Below are 13,486 nucleotides of genomic sequence, written 5' to 3'. Positions count from 1 at the left end.
TTTTGGTGGTTATTTTGTAGGTTAGTCCCTCTACCGTCCCAATTTTACAAATCAGTCTTTTAACTTTAAAAATTTTCATTTTTTTATTAAGTATATGAAGAAATATAATTATTATTTGGAATTAGAACACAAGTAAATAGATTATATAATTAGATTTACATTTTTTTTTTACAATTAAAGATTAAAGTATAAACATGTGAAATGTTCGAAAACCTTTCTAATCTTTTAGTAAAATATTTTTAAAAACAATTCGAAAGTTTAATTTCAGTTTTAAAAAAATTCAGAAAAAAATTAAATAATAAATATTGTAGAAAAAATAGATTAGAAAAGACATGTAGATCGAGGCTTGTAAAGTACTATTCTAAAAGCAAAATTGCCCATCAACGTGGAAGGCTTTTCGGCAATTACTTTCAGTGATACAACGTTCATGTTTCTCTTTGTCGGCACACTTTCAAGATAACACAAGATGAACCCAACAAGCTTTAGAAGATTCAGCGAAATACTAGAAAACTCGATAAAAATCAACACAAAAGATAAATTGCGAGAAAATAGAAAAAAAGAGAAGTAAATGATAGGATTTTGCTCTTAGGTATGCCAGATTTTGTTTTTTTTTTTGGTTGAACTCATACAACCTCATATATAGAAATATTAGTTGAGCTCGCAGACTGCCCAAAAGGACTAATAAATTTTAAATGACCAAAAAATCTAATAAAATCTAACATGTAACATGTGAAGAAAAGAATTTTGAAAAACAATTAAGGATCATGTTACGTTTTTCAAATAACAAAGTGGTCACACCCAGTAGATTAGTAATAGTAATGTAAAATTTTCTTTTCTAGTTGGCATCTCAATTAGGGGAACAAAGAAATGTGGATGTGGCTGATGTAGTTGCCATGCTCGGTTCATGCTGTGATGAAGCACACGGGATGAGGGAAGAAGGGCTAGGGCTACGAGGAGAAACTCTAATGAGCGATTATTAGAAAAACTGTCATGATTTTAAGTTTTTATTAAAAAGAAGCAATGATAGGAAAGAACGAAGTACAATACAATATGACTAGAGTAGAATTGGCGACGTTTCATTTTTGATAATTGGTGCATATAGATATCGGTTTTTGGTAGGGTGGAAACATTAGGTTTGGATTGGTTAGATCTTTAATCACTTTCCTACCGTTCTTGACTATTTGAGCACAAATTTTAGGAAATAAAATTAACAATTTTTATTTTTTTTTTACCTTGTAACAATGCAAAACAGTTAAAATTTTCAGGTCACATATAATAATATTTTATAAATAAGAAATACAAAAAATTATCAATTTCTACAAATTTCTCACCCTCCTAGTTTTTTTCATCTCCACAATTAGGAGGTAACAAAATAATTCAAATTACACCAAAGAAAAATTGGCATCTCATTGCCGGAGCTCCATTCGGAGAACATGATCGTATTTTGCTGCCTTAATGTTAAGATAGATAAGTAAACTACGACTATTTTGAAAAAAATAATAATTAAACTGCAACCAAGTTTTACTTTGACCTCCAAACAATCTAAACTATTCAATTTTCAGGAAAAATTATTATCCATACGTAAGTGCATTCTTCCAGCTCAATAGTATGAATTCATTAGTCATCCATTAATACCATAATTTAAATTCAAGCCTAATTGTTATGTTCCTACGTAGAGAAACAAATTTCAGTTCAATAGCCAGTATAGATTGACATAAAAACATCACTGAGAGTCGACAAAAGTGTTTTCTACGTGCAAAATAAATAAGAATGGGACGAGTATGAAGATTTAGAAATACCATCCTGAACAACTGCGCACTTGATATTTTGCAAAAATGGTTAAATTACGTCGACGGTCACCAAAATTCTGATTGGATTTTATCTAAATAGCCAAAATTTTAGTCTGTTTAATTTTATGATCAAAATAAAATTTTATCAAAAATTCAACTAATAAGGGTGTAACTCACCCTCCCGGAAACTTCTACCGTCGACTTGTCAAAACTGCGGTTATGTTATGCACCACCAAACCATATAATCCTAATTATTTGGGATTTTTATTGGGAGTTCGGTATCGTGTTGCGCGGTTTGCTTTAAACTACCTTACAAGGTAGTAACACTAACCTCTGTTCGGCTACTGATCTTATCCTATACTTCATGCAGTGAACGGTTTAAGCACAAGAGAAAAGAATTTCCCCTAGGAAAGGAAAAGAATATTTCTCATCAGATATCCGAAATAATTTCCAAGAAATTTTGAGTTTCTCACAACATAACGACGCAAAAATAAAGATATAAAACGGGGCTAAAGAAAGCTCAAGATAGGGTTTCCCTTGACAATGAAGGAACCTAGGTTCCGGTGTAAAATGATAGCTCGCTCTTCAAGCCAAAAACTCAAATCATACTACGTAGAAAGAAGCCGAGTAGGCACAAATAATCCAACTTCAACAGTGGAAATTTTTCCTATCACCCCGATGAAAGATGGATCATGGCTTGAAAGGTGCAAATACCACCACCGAGTTGTGTCCTCCAAATCCAAATGAATTAGATATAGCTGCGTGGTAAATTTCACATACATCAAGCAAGCTCGAGAGCAAGAGAACGAGAGAGCAAAAGCAAACAAATGAGAGCGCCCAGGAGAGAGAGGGAGAGAGTTGCGACTTACCAACATTCACTTCATACTGCTGCTTTTTGTTTGCTACTGTGTCGAATTCAACTGCAGGCTCTGGATTCTGCAGTCAGTAGAATTTAATTAACAAAGTGCAGAGACTGCCATATACGACAGGAATTGTCAACATGAAATCCTCTGCTTTTCCTTTCCAGAGACTGAATTTGAAAACTCCAATTTAGATAATATAGTAAGACGTCAATGCATTCACCAGTCATGCAATCATATTATCCGGTTCTGTATATTACTAAAGATAGAGATTATACTAATTAATTAAGAAATCATGAACTCAACAATCCAACCCGTTTACAACTTATTTGATTGTGAACTCACGCTGAAAATGGCAAATCAATTGTATCGTCAAGCTGAATTTCCATCCCTTAACTTGTTTTGAAAACCAATAACGGCAGATATGTATGCAAATAAACTGGCTAACTACCAATCAAGATAAATTGTAGACTAGAAATGGAACTACAGAATTGCTTGCATAATTAGCTTACGAAAAGCACTTGATCATTTCTATATTCATGTACTCACAAATTGGTTAATGGAGGGATGCAGCCATCCAGTATTTATGGCTTTGATAGTTGCAATTGCTTCCAGCCCCCCGGCCGCACCAAGGCAGTGCCCTATCATGGACTGAAGAAAAATGGATATATCTGTAAAGGAGATAAAAATCCTGAAAACTTTGCAGAGTTGAAAATCTGAAAAAGAAATTCTGACCTTTGTTGCATTCATTTTAATTTGCGATGGGTCCTTGAAAACCTTTTTAATAGCATTCACCTCTGCTAGGTCGCCAGCAAGAGTTGAAGTAGCATGGGCATTTATGTAATTAACCTGGAAGGAATCATCACTTAGTCTTTCTGAACAGAGAAACTATGCTTTTCAAAAGTTTCACTACACATCAAGAATTCATGACTGAGCATGCAGGATATTAGCTCAATTGGATCTTGAAATGACTTCAGTTGGCACACACTTATTGGAATATCAGATAACAGTTCTTTCTTGAGCAACAGGAAAATTGCAGCTAGACATAGATCTTAAAAGTGAAAATTTTCCAAAGAGAAATGCACGAATAGATGGCAAGGATCATGGATGATGCATTGCCAGTTAGGATGACATTTGCCCTATGCATGAAGCATAATAGAATAAAATAGAATGAAGTTCGTAATAATTGACAATCAAAATAGATTAGGGTGTAAGAACAGATGCAAAGGTATTAGTATATCAACAATCAACATGTACTACTGTATTTTATAGTAATATATACTGGACAATATGAAAAAAAGAAAATAGAAATATTCAAAGCATACAACAAAAGGAAGGGAAGCTTGAGGTATATACTATACTTTTTCTCTTTCTAAATTTATGAGACTCAAATTACCTCAGGAAAACAACATGGCCGTGCTAAACCACCAGCGGTTAACAGGCGCTCTAGTAAATTTAAAATGAAAATAGAATAAAAGCAACAAGCAAATGCTTATAGACAGAACTAAGCATTTAAATTACCTCCTCTGGTGCAACTCCAGCATCTTCAAGACTCTTCCCAATACAAGATGAAACACCAAGACCATCAGATCTAGGATCTGTCATATGATAAGCATCACAGTTCACAGCACCTCCCAAGTACTCGGCAATTATTGGTGCATCACGTTTCATTGCATGTTCTAGGCTTTCCATTACCTTTTCACCGATTTAGCAGAGTTGTTAGAATGAAAAAATTAGAAAGCAACAACAAGCAGATTGCTTCAAAATAATTTGTACTAAAACAGTGATTCACAACTTTGGCTAAAGTCAATACTCAAAGTTAGATTGAATATTGAAAAAGTAGAAGTTAAGAAAAGGGTAAAATGTATGGACAGACTCTGTGAAATCCTACTACTGCAATTTGCAACTCAAACACTTATATCCCTGAATATTCCGATATATTGCAATTTCATTGCTAACAGTTACAGAATGTAAGGTTTTCCATGAAACCACCCTTCTGCCGTTCTATAAAATGACCTCCTAGTTTCAGTGTATTTGAATGGGGGCTAAAAGTTCATTTTATAGGAAAATATGGTCATGTTTTTTAAAATCTCTTTAGCGACCATTATGGAATCACAAACAAGTGAGAAAGTTTGAGAACTAAAGTGTTAGGTAAAAATGTTAGGGACCAAGGATTTAAGTACCCAAGGCACAGGTCGTGCCCACCATGTCATACTGTGCCGACAAGATATTGCCATAATACAATTCCTGTGCTAATGGCATGACTCAAAGCCTTCCTTTCTTTGAAACTAGCAAGTACTTACCTCAATAAAGTGCAAGAAATTTGATAAAGGTACATAATAAGCAATTTGAATACATTGGTGCCAAAGGAAATAGTTCATGTCATAGTGTGTCGACACACATTTTTTGTGACCGGCACACTCAGCAAGTAGGGTTGGAACTGGGCCCGGGCCTAAACAAGGCCCGGCCCGATGGGCCATGTTTGGGCCAGGCTTTGGGTATTAAAAATACAACTTTGGGTTCGGGCCGGGTTTAAAAATTTAGGCCCGAAAAAATTTTGGGCCTATTTGGGCATGTCCAAGCCCGACCCGAGCCCGACCCAAAAGCCCGATATATTAATTATCAAAATAAAATATTTAATTATATATATTATTTATCTATTAAAAGAAATAAATGATATAGTATATATTGTTATTAATGATATGTACTTATATATATGAGGATATATTATATATTAACAAAATATTTAGTTCTATATTATGATATATTTGATCTTAGATATTAATTTCTTTGATGTGATAAAACTAAAAATAGGTATTTTATTTTAATTTTATACAAATAAAAGTATTCATATATTATATGATAGATGCATAAAATGGGCCTCCACAAAGCCCGATGGGTATTGGGCATTGGGCTTGGGCCTGGGCCGGGCCTCAATTTTAAAAAAAAATTGGGTAAAAGCCCGACCCGAAGCCCAACATTTTTTTTTGGGCCGGGCTTGGGCATAGTAATACCCGACCCAAGCCCGGCCCAGTTCCACCCCTATCAGCAAGGCACGGCACGGACCACATCGTACCGTGCTAGAAAATTTGGGCACAACCACCTGCCACAGCACTTAAATCCTTGGTAAGGACTTTTTCAATATTCGGATAGTACAAGAACTAGACATACATTTTAGCCTCATGAACAAGTCAGCAAATTTCTGTGAACTTGCTATCCAAATAATATCAGATCCAAATTATCATTGAATGTTTGATAGATGCTATAATAAAACTAGATGATAAGAAAAAACCAGTAGTACATACCAATACTCCAGCACCTTCACCCATAACAAAACCATCTCGATCCTTGTCCCACGGCCTTGAAGCAGTTTTTGGATCATCATTCCTCTGAGATAATGCTCTACATGCTACAAAACCGCCGACACCAATAGGAATTATTGCAGCTTCTGTACCACCCGCAAGCATTATATCAGCCTCACCCCGCCGAATATGATTTGCAGCAGCATAGAAGCAGTAATTGGAGGTAGCACATGCAGTTGAAATGGAATAGTTTGCACCCATGAAACCAATATCCATTGCAAGCAATGCAGAGCCCATGTTTGTTATGGCATAAGGAATGAAAAATGGAGTTATTTTCCTGTACCCTTTCTCTATAAGGGCCTGAACACCATCAGAGAACACTGTGAGGCCACCCATGCCAGTCCCCACAAGTACACCAGCTCGCACCTTTTCAATCTGCTAAGAGCAAAATTATAGCATGCACTTATGGACAGATACAGAAATGGTAGTTCTAGCAATAAAATGCCAAAAGATAAGTGATAAAGAATGACCAATGGGCAAAGCTTTACAAACAAAATAGTATTCACAAAATCAGCAGGAAATCAATTATCGAATTAATTTAGGGTTTTCAAATCCATGAGCTATCAACTACTCTTATTTTGTCTTAATTCATCTATATTACAGTTTGTTAGAATTAAGCTGAATCTAAAAAAATTCCCTTGAATACTAACACAAGATATGAAACATCATTTAGAATGCCATCTCCCCAGAATCACCAACATGACAAGTAGTTACTTAATGTGAACATAAAATTATATAATGACGAAATTCATAAGTCACAATCAGCTTGCAGTAGTCAAACATTCTATTTCACTGCTTCATCAAATGATCTAAACTATTTTGAATGCCCCAGAATGGGCCAACCGAAACAACAACACAATGATATAATCAATGAGTACCACACTCACTCATGACGAATTAAAGTTTATCAAAGTTTCCTTTCACTTTTGTTTATTCACTCAGTGGCCTCCACAAGTATGATATTTACCATGTTCTCTTTTCTTTCCTTAGTTTCTCCTATGTTTGATCATGGAGGGCCATTGTACTAACCTGTGGAATTTGTATATTATCACAAATGGGCATGTGGTCCTAAATCACCCACAAAGATTTATATGTAAGCAGTTCACATGCATGACCAACATGACTATTACAAACATTCCCAAGATGAAAGCATACTAGCCATGTCTGAGAAGATACATAGCAACTACATACTTCTTGACAACCACTTGAGTTTTCTTATTGATCACCAATGATACGTAATTGATACTGCTTGTCTAGCATCAGGTAATTTGATCTCCAAGATGCTATTTGTTAAGCTACACTGTGCTTCATAACACTAAATATTTACATTTCAATTGTACATTACATTTCCTCAGTTCTTTCTAACTAAATCAGATCTTCTCTCACATATTGCAGACAAGCTAAAAAATCACCAGCAGAAGTGCTCATATATGCATTGCGCATGCTGAGCGTGCACTTCACCACGTCCTTAGAACAGTAAGAAAATTATACAGAATTCTTCTTACCGAGGATAGGGCCAGTTTTTATCTGGGCAGTAGGGATCAGATACTGCCCCGTACCTTCTAGGCTACTATACCTATTGTGCCAAGATGTGGTGATTTAACGTGTCTTTCACAACGGCACAATCTGCGCCGCAAAGTAGACTAGTCAAGATAGTCCTCCCAACAATCTATTTGTCAGTAAGATGATCAAAGGGAGGATTTCATAACTTGGATATTCAACAATCCAGGAACCTTCTAAGAGAAATATAAGCAAATGAAAAGCAAGAGGATAAAGACAGTCCTAAAAGCATCTTGCATGATACAAGATTTACTGAATCCCTCTAAAATGCAGCCTATGGGCAAAACCATTGTAAATTATGTGTTCGAAGGAACAGTTGCTTCTTGTCCCTAGCAAGCACCAGCTAACTAATAGTTTCGACACTTTGCTAATGGAGGGGACTAAATAGAGTAAAGGTTCATGCTATTTAGATCTGTGAAAAAAGAGGAGGCGTGCGTACAGAAACAGATGTGGACTAAGTGATATCTACCCAACCATTTCAACTTCAAACAGTGTGCGCCATTTCATCAAATAACAAGCATTTTAGTTTCAATAAGATGCAAGTTTCCAATCTCATTCATCTGGATAGAATTTTCTACAGAAACATTATCACATTCCGTGCCCAATCACAAGCATTTCAACAAGAAGGAAGGAAAGAGATTTAAAATACCTTCTTAAGCGCCTCAGTACCGACGCCGAGCCCAGCGCTCTGGAGCGCCTTCTTGCCGCTCACGAGGCAATACCTGAGGCAATCGTCGAGCCGGCGATCGTTCTTCCCATCAATGTACCCCTCGGACGTGAACCCCCTGATCTGCCCCGCGAACCTCGTCGGGAACTTGGACGCGTCGAAGCGGTCGATGAGCCCGATCCCGCTCTCCCCTTCCAGAAGCCTCTCGTAGTACGCGTCCACGTCGTTCCCGAACACCGAGACCAGCCCCATCCCGGTGATCACCACCCGCTTCTTCGGATCCGTCTCCCTCCGCGGCGGCGGCGCCGCCGCGGCGGAGGCGCGGACCACCACGCCCGGCGCGGCGTGTATCTGCCGGGGCCGGCGGACGGCGGCGCTGCGGGGTGCTGCGGGGGACGGCGGCGCCGCGGCGAGGCGGAGGCCATCGACGGGGGGGACGCGCAGGGTTTGCATGGCGAGGGGAAACCCTAGGATTTGGAGGCGTAATGGGTGGGTGGTGCAATTGAAGTGGAGGGGGGGTGTGTGCGGTGGGTGGGGGAATATAACGGAGGTGGGAGGAGAGGGGAGGGACGGAGCGGTCGAAGGGAGTGGCGATAAGAACGAGGCGGGGAGAGGGGAAAGAACCAGATTTGGGGACTCGTTCAAGAATCAAGAGATGGAGGGTAAAAGACGGTGGGGGCGAGTTGGGGATCCGGTGCTTGGCTTCAGAACAGCGGGTGCGCTTCTTTGTGCGGTCGAAAGCAGGACAACTGTACTAGAAAAAAAGTGGGCCCCGCAGTAATGAAGGGTAAAGTTGCATGCGTTCGTTGTTTTTGTACGCTAAAATGTTGATTTTGTACGCTAAAATGTATGGATGCTAATTACTAGCTAGAAGGTCTTCTTTAGCAATTCAGACGGGATACGTTGCCGTGTTACTCAGAGAAAAATTAGAGTTTTGCAACAAAATATCTAAATGAAAAATAAAAACTATTATAAGTACTGCAAGCTATATATCTGTAGTGTGCAGTCTCACTGCATAGTCCGCTCTGAATATGTTATTCGGTCCTACTAATTAAAGCACTAGGCACTATACCCAAATGAGTAGAGAAATGAGCCGAGGGAGTTATACACCTACACATACACACAGCAATCAATGAACAAGGAAAAAGAGGTAGAGCAAAATCCCAACCAATTATATCTGATAATCCTGGTCAATAATCAAGGAGGTAATCACAAGGGGATCATGTCATCCACTATGCTCCGAATCAAACATTGCGGTGCACTCGGTGCCCAAAACGCAAACTAACCCAATTTACTGACCCAACCAATGATCTTACTCAACGATTCAATCATCATCTCCTCAACCGTGCCGCCTACCTCCAATCACCAGCGTATTTCTCTACCAGGGCTTGTCATAAATGTACCCTACTGTTCATCGCAGTCGTAGTTAGCCATAGCAACATATCCCGCTCGTCATGATTTACCCTGCTATGCGTCATTAGGCGTACGCCACTCATCCTCACCGTGCTACTCCGTGTAATATACTGGACCTTCGCAACTTGCAAGATCGTAGTATGAAATATGATTGGTACTCCTTAGAGTGTTCCGGCGGTTTTCTAGTTGAGTTGGGGTTAGTTCGAGTGTGAAATGGGCGTGAAACGAAGTCCGAAATCATTTTTTGTAGAAAGTAGAGTTTCTGTGCATTTTTGAATGCCCGTTTTGAACGCCCGGAAGATGGATGCAGGCACTCGGAAGATGGATGCAGGCGTCCGAAAATGCTGTGCTTAGTGGTCGGACGTTCAAAAGGTTTTGGACGCTCAACCCAAGAGCTTAGTTATTGTACACACGATATTCAGATGCCCGAAATCTCTTGTGGACACTAAAAAGTTGTACGAATAAGATCAAAAGGTTTGAAAGTATTGCTATATGGTGTGTCCACGTTGGCGGGTTATGATTTAACCCGATCCACATAAGACGTTGATCATGATTTATCCTAATAAATTTAGAATAAAAATGAATCATATGTTTCTTATCAGTTAAGAAACGTATCTACGAGTGGATATCTATTTTATGTTAATAGATATCCTGATCCTTATCCTAATCTATATGAGATTCAGGATATTTAGGGGTTCCATTATTCCATATTGTGGAATGCAGCGGAAGTATTCGTTCGTACTTTTTTCGGAAGCGATTCGCGTTACAACTCGATGAGCTCGGATCGTCGAGGTTGATTCACATGTCCTTTGATCGTCCTTGATTAAATCTTCTCACGTTCTAAACTAGCGATGGATCGAACTACAAATGAGCACGATCACAAATCCACCGTTCAAGTCCCTCTTAGAATAATAGGTTGATGGAGGATGTGGTTTCTCTCTTTTGTTTTCTTATTCTCTTTTCTTTTTTCGTTCTTTTATTATTTTTGTTATGTGGGATGACCCGCATATTTATAAGGGATTTCAAAATCCTAATAGCGTTAGAAATAAGGTCAAATCGGTTATTTATTGTTATCCGAATATGACTAGGATTTATCTCTAACTAGCTTTCCAATTTGAAAGCGAGATTAATTCCAATCCAATTAGATAACATAATATCCGTCGGATCGAACCCGCTTATGGGCGTACCCGATTCGATTTAACCGAATGCCAATATATATATACGCCTCCTTTTCTCTCCCGAAAAAAAGACGATCGAATACGATCTAATTCGATAATCCACAAAATATCTTCCTTATTCTCTCCTTTCTTCCTCTCTGGGATTTCCACCTACGTTCCAAGGGTTTTGGAGTGTGGACATAGAAGAGGACTCTGATAGCCCTCTTTGATTGCGACGCATCCAACGTACCCGATCCGTGACGTGAGGAGTAGGCGTGGGAGAAGGCGAAAAACGTGGGAGACCCAGATGCATCGAGACAAGGACGATCCAAGGAGGCTTGTAAAACAAGCAATCTGATCCGATTCGGTTCCCGGATACGTTGGCTATCCGGTTTGTAAGTTTTCGCTGCCCTATTATTTCCATCAATTGGTATCAGAGTATGTGTGCTTGTTTTCGCCTTATGATCATGCCTGTGATGTTTTTTAAATCGCATTAGTTGATCAATTTTTTTTGGTAGATTGGTTCTACAAAATTTTTCGTTTTCTATGTGAAATCAATTAAAACGAAGGAAGAGAAAACTAAATTAGCTTTAGTTCTCTCAAATTGATCATAAAATATGCGATTTTTTTTTGTTAGTTATTTTTTTCTTTTTCGTGCATTGAAATAAATTAAGATAAAATCGTTGCGAGCGGCTGGCACGAAGCAAACCGCTGCCAGCGGGCGCCGGCACGCACCCGCGCAGGCTCGGCTTGCTGCGGGCGCGGCCGCTCACCCAAGCACACCGCGCGGGCCCGGCCCGCTGCGGAAGCGGGGAGCATAGATCTTGTTCTTTAAAAAGTGATGATAGGAATCTTATAATCCAGATCGAGAATATAGATCTTGTTCCAAATAGTTTAAAAAATTTTCTAACCAAAATTCAATTGATTTGGATATCTTTACACTGTTAAACGAGAAAATGTCTCATATCGACCATTAAAATTATAAATTTTGAAACCCTTTGATCTAATTTCTGCATGCTCTACTTGCTTAGATACAGTACTACTCTCTTTTCGTACGTGTGCAGCTTTTTTCTTAGATGGCACATAAATTGGGTATATAACCACATGAATAGCTTTTTGGCATATCTATATTTGATGTCAAATAGCAGATTTGAAGTCATGAATAGCTTTTTCTTTTCCTATTTTTTATTTTTTTATTGTAATTCACAATATTGTTTAGTGTTTTGTATTTTATGGGCAACTTTGAAAGTAAATTGATAAATTGGTATTATATGTGAAGCAAATTAACATCATGTTAAAATGGTCCCAAAATTTTAATAATTTCTGCATGCTCTACTTGCTTAATTAGATACAGTGCATGCTTTTCGCATGTGTGCAATTTTTTTTCTTAGATGGCACATAAATTAGGTATATAACCACATGGTTGTGTATGCTAATGTTGTTTGCTGCATCTGTAGTAAAGAACATGGACTTCATTGCTTAAATGCGATTTTCTATGGGGTTTACATTCCCTATAGTTTTATGCTTTTGGGATTTGATGCTTTTGGACATAAGCTGCCTAGAAAGAGGTTAAGGCTTCGTGTGCTAAAGTTATGTTTTGGTGATATGTACTATACTATGTTGATTTATTTGGCATTTGAATTGGGATAATAAAAATGATATTGGAGATTATTTTTAGTTAATTGTTGTAAATTAAATTCATTACCTGCTTTTTTTTTTAATGATTTTGGTATAAGCTATTTGCAATAATTTAGAAAGAAGTTGAGGCCAATGAAAATATGTTTTAGTGATATGTCTGCATATTTTGCTGTTTTTTGCTTATTTTATAATGCGATTGATTTTTTCCAAACTATTTTTTTTAGTCCATTTATTGCAAACCACCGGCCTAATTAGTTTATATATCATAGGAACTATTATTTGGTGTGTAGCCATGTGGTGTGTCCACATTGGCGGGTCTTAATTTAACCCAATCCACTTAGGATGTGGATTAGGACTTATCCTAATAGGTTTAGGATAATAATAAATTATATGTTTCTTATCAGTTAAGAAACATATCTACTAGAGGATATCTATCATATCCTAGTTCTTATCCTAATTTCTTTGTGAGATTCAGGATATTTAGGGGTTCCGTTATTCTATGTATATTTCCCCTTGTTTCTCCATCTGAAACGATTAATATTCGAATTAATTAAATATTCCATTATTCTCTCTCTTCTTCCTCTCTGGGATTTCCACCTACGTTCCCGAGGTTTTGGAGTGTGGATGTCACGCCCCGAACCCGATCCTTTTGGCCGATTCGAGAGTGTGAAACAGACGCCGAACGGACAGAGCCTCCCCCGTCCGCCCAAGGCTCAACAACAGGTACAGATAGAGTATAGAAATTGCATAAGCGGAAGCATACACAATGGCTTGCACGAGGGCAAGCAATAGCCAAGAGTGAAAGTAAACAACTACACCTATAGAATCTATTACAACTTTGCATCATTTCTTTTTACATCTCATTTCACCCAAAATATAACTTTTGACATTTAAAGTAAATATCCCTTACATCATTCATTAAGGTAAGTTCGTCATCGAGATACAAAAGATGATATAATAAAGGGTATGCAACTAAGGTAAATGAACAACTCGGGCGGTCTCTATCTAGGGCGCAGATTGCCCTTACTGCGATCGTCCC

The 13,486-nt window shown here is 38.1% G+C and overlaps 1 protein-coding gene across 2 annotated transcripts; it reads right to left on the bottom strand.

Annotated features, from left to right (window-relative positions):
- On the bottom strand, positions 2,189-8,884 carry LOC109711521 (3-oxoacyl-[acyl-carrier-protein] synthase I, chloroplastic). Of its 2 annotated transcripts, none has more exons than XM_020234619.1 (7): positions 8,222-8,884; positions 5,956-6,390; positions 4,172-4,345; positions 3,386-3,499; positions 3,200-3,301; positions 2,660-2,726; positions 2,189-2,548 (listed from the first exon to the last, which is right to left on the bottom strand). In XM_020234619.1, the coding sequence occupies exons 1-7, from the start codon at positions 8,690-8,692 to the stop codon at positions 2,481-2,483; spliced, it is 1,431 nt and encodes a 476-aa protein (XP_020090208.1). In that variant the 5' UTR covers positions 8,693-8,884; the 3' UTR covers positions 2,189-2,480. The 2 variants fall into 2 exon arrangements, with proteins under 2 accessions (XP_020090208.1, XP_020090209.1); XM_020234620.1 differs by having other exon boundaries at positions 5,956-6,387; positions 8,222-8,883.

This window comes from Ananas comosus, linkage group 6 (assembly GCF_001540865.1).
Source record: "Ananas comosus cultivar F153 linkage group 6, ASM154086v1, whole genome shotgun sequence".
NCBI lineage: Eukaryota > Viridiplantae > Streptophyta > Magnoliopsida > Poales > Bromeliaceae > Ananas > Ananas comosus.
This window is presented reverse-complemented; position numbering and strand designations above follow the sequence as displayed.

Coding starts and splice junctions, on each gene's coding strand:
- LOC109711521 (XM_020234619.1), bottom strand. CDS start 8,692: ATGCAAACCCTGCGCGTCCCCCCCGTCGATGGCCTCCGCCTCGCCGCG. Junction 4,346..5,955: donor GTGAAGGTGCTGGAGTATTG/GTATGTACTACT, acceptor ATCGGTGAAAAG/GTAATGGAAAGCCTAGAACA. Junction 3,500..4,171: donor CTGGAGTTGCACCAGAGGAG/GTAATTTAAATG, acceptor GATTCCTTCCAG/GTTAATTACATAAATGCCCA.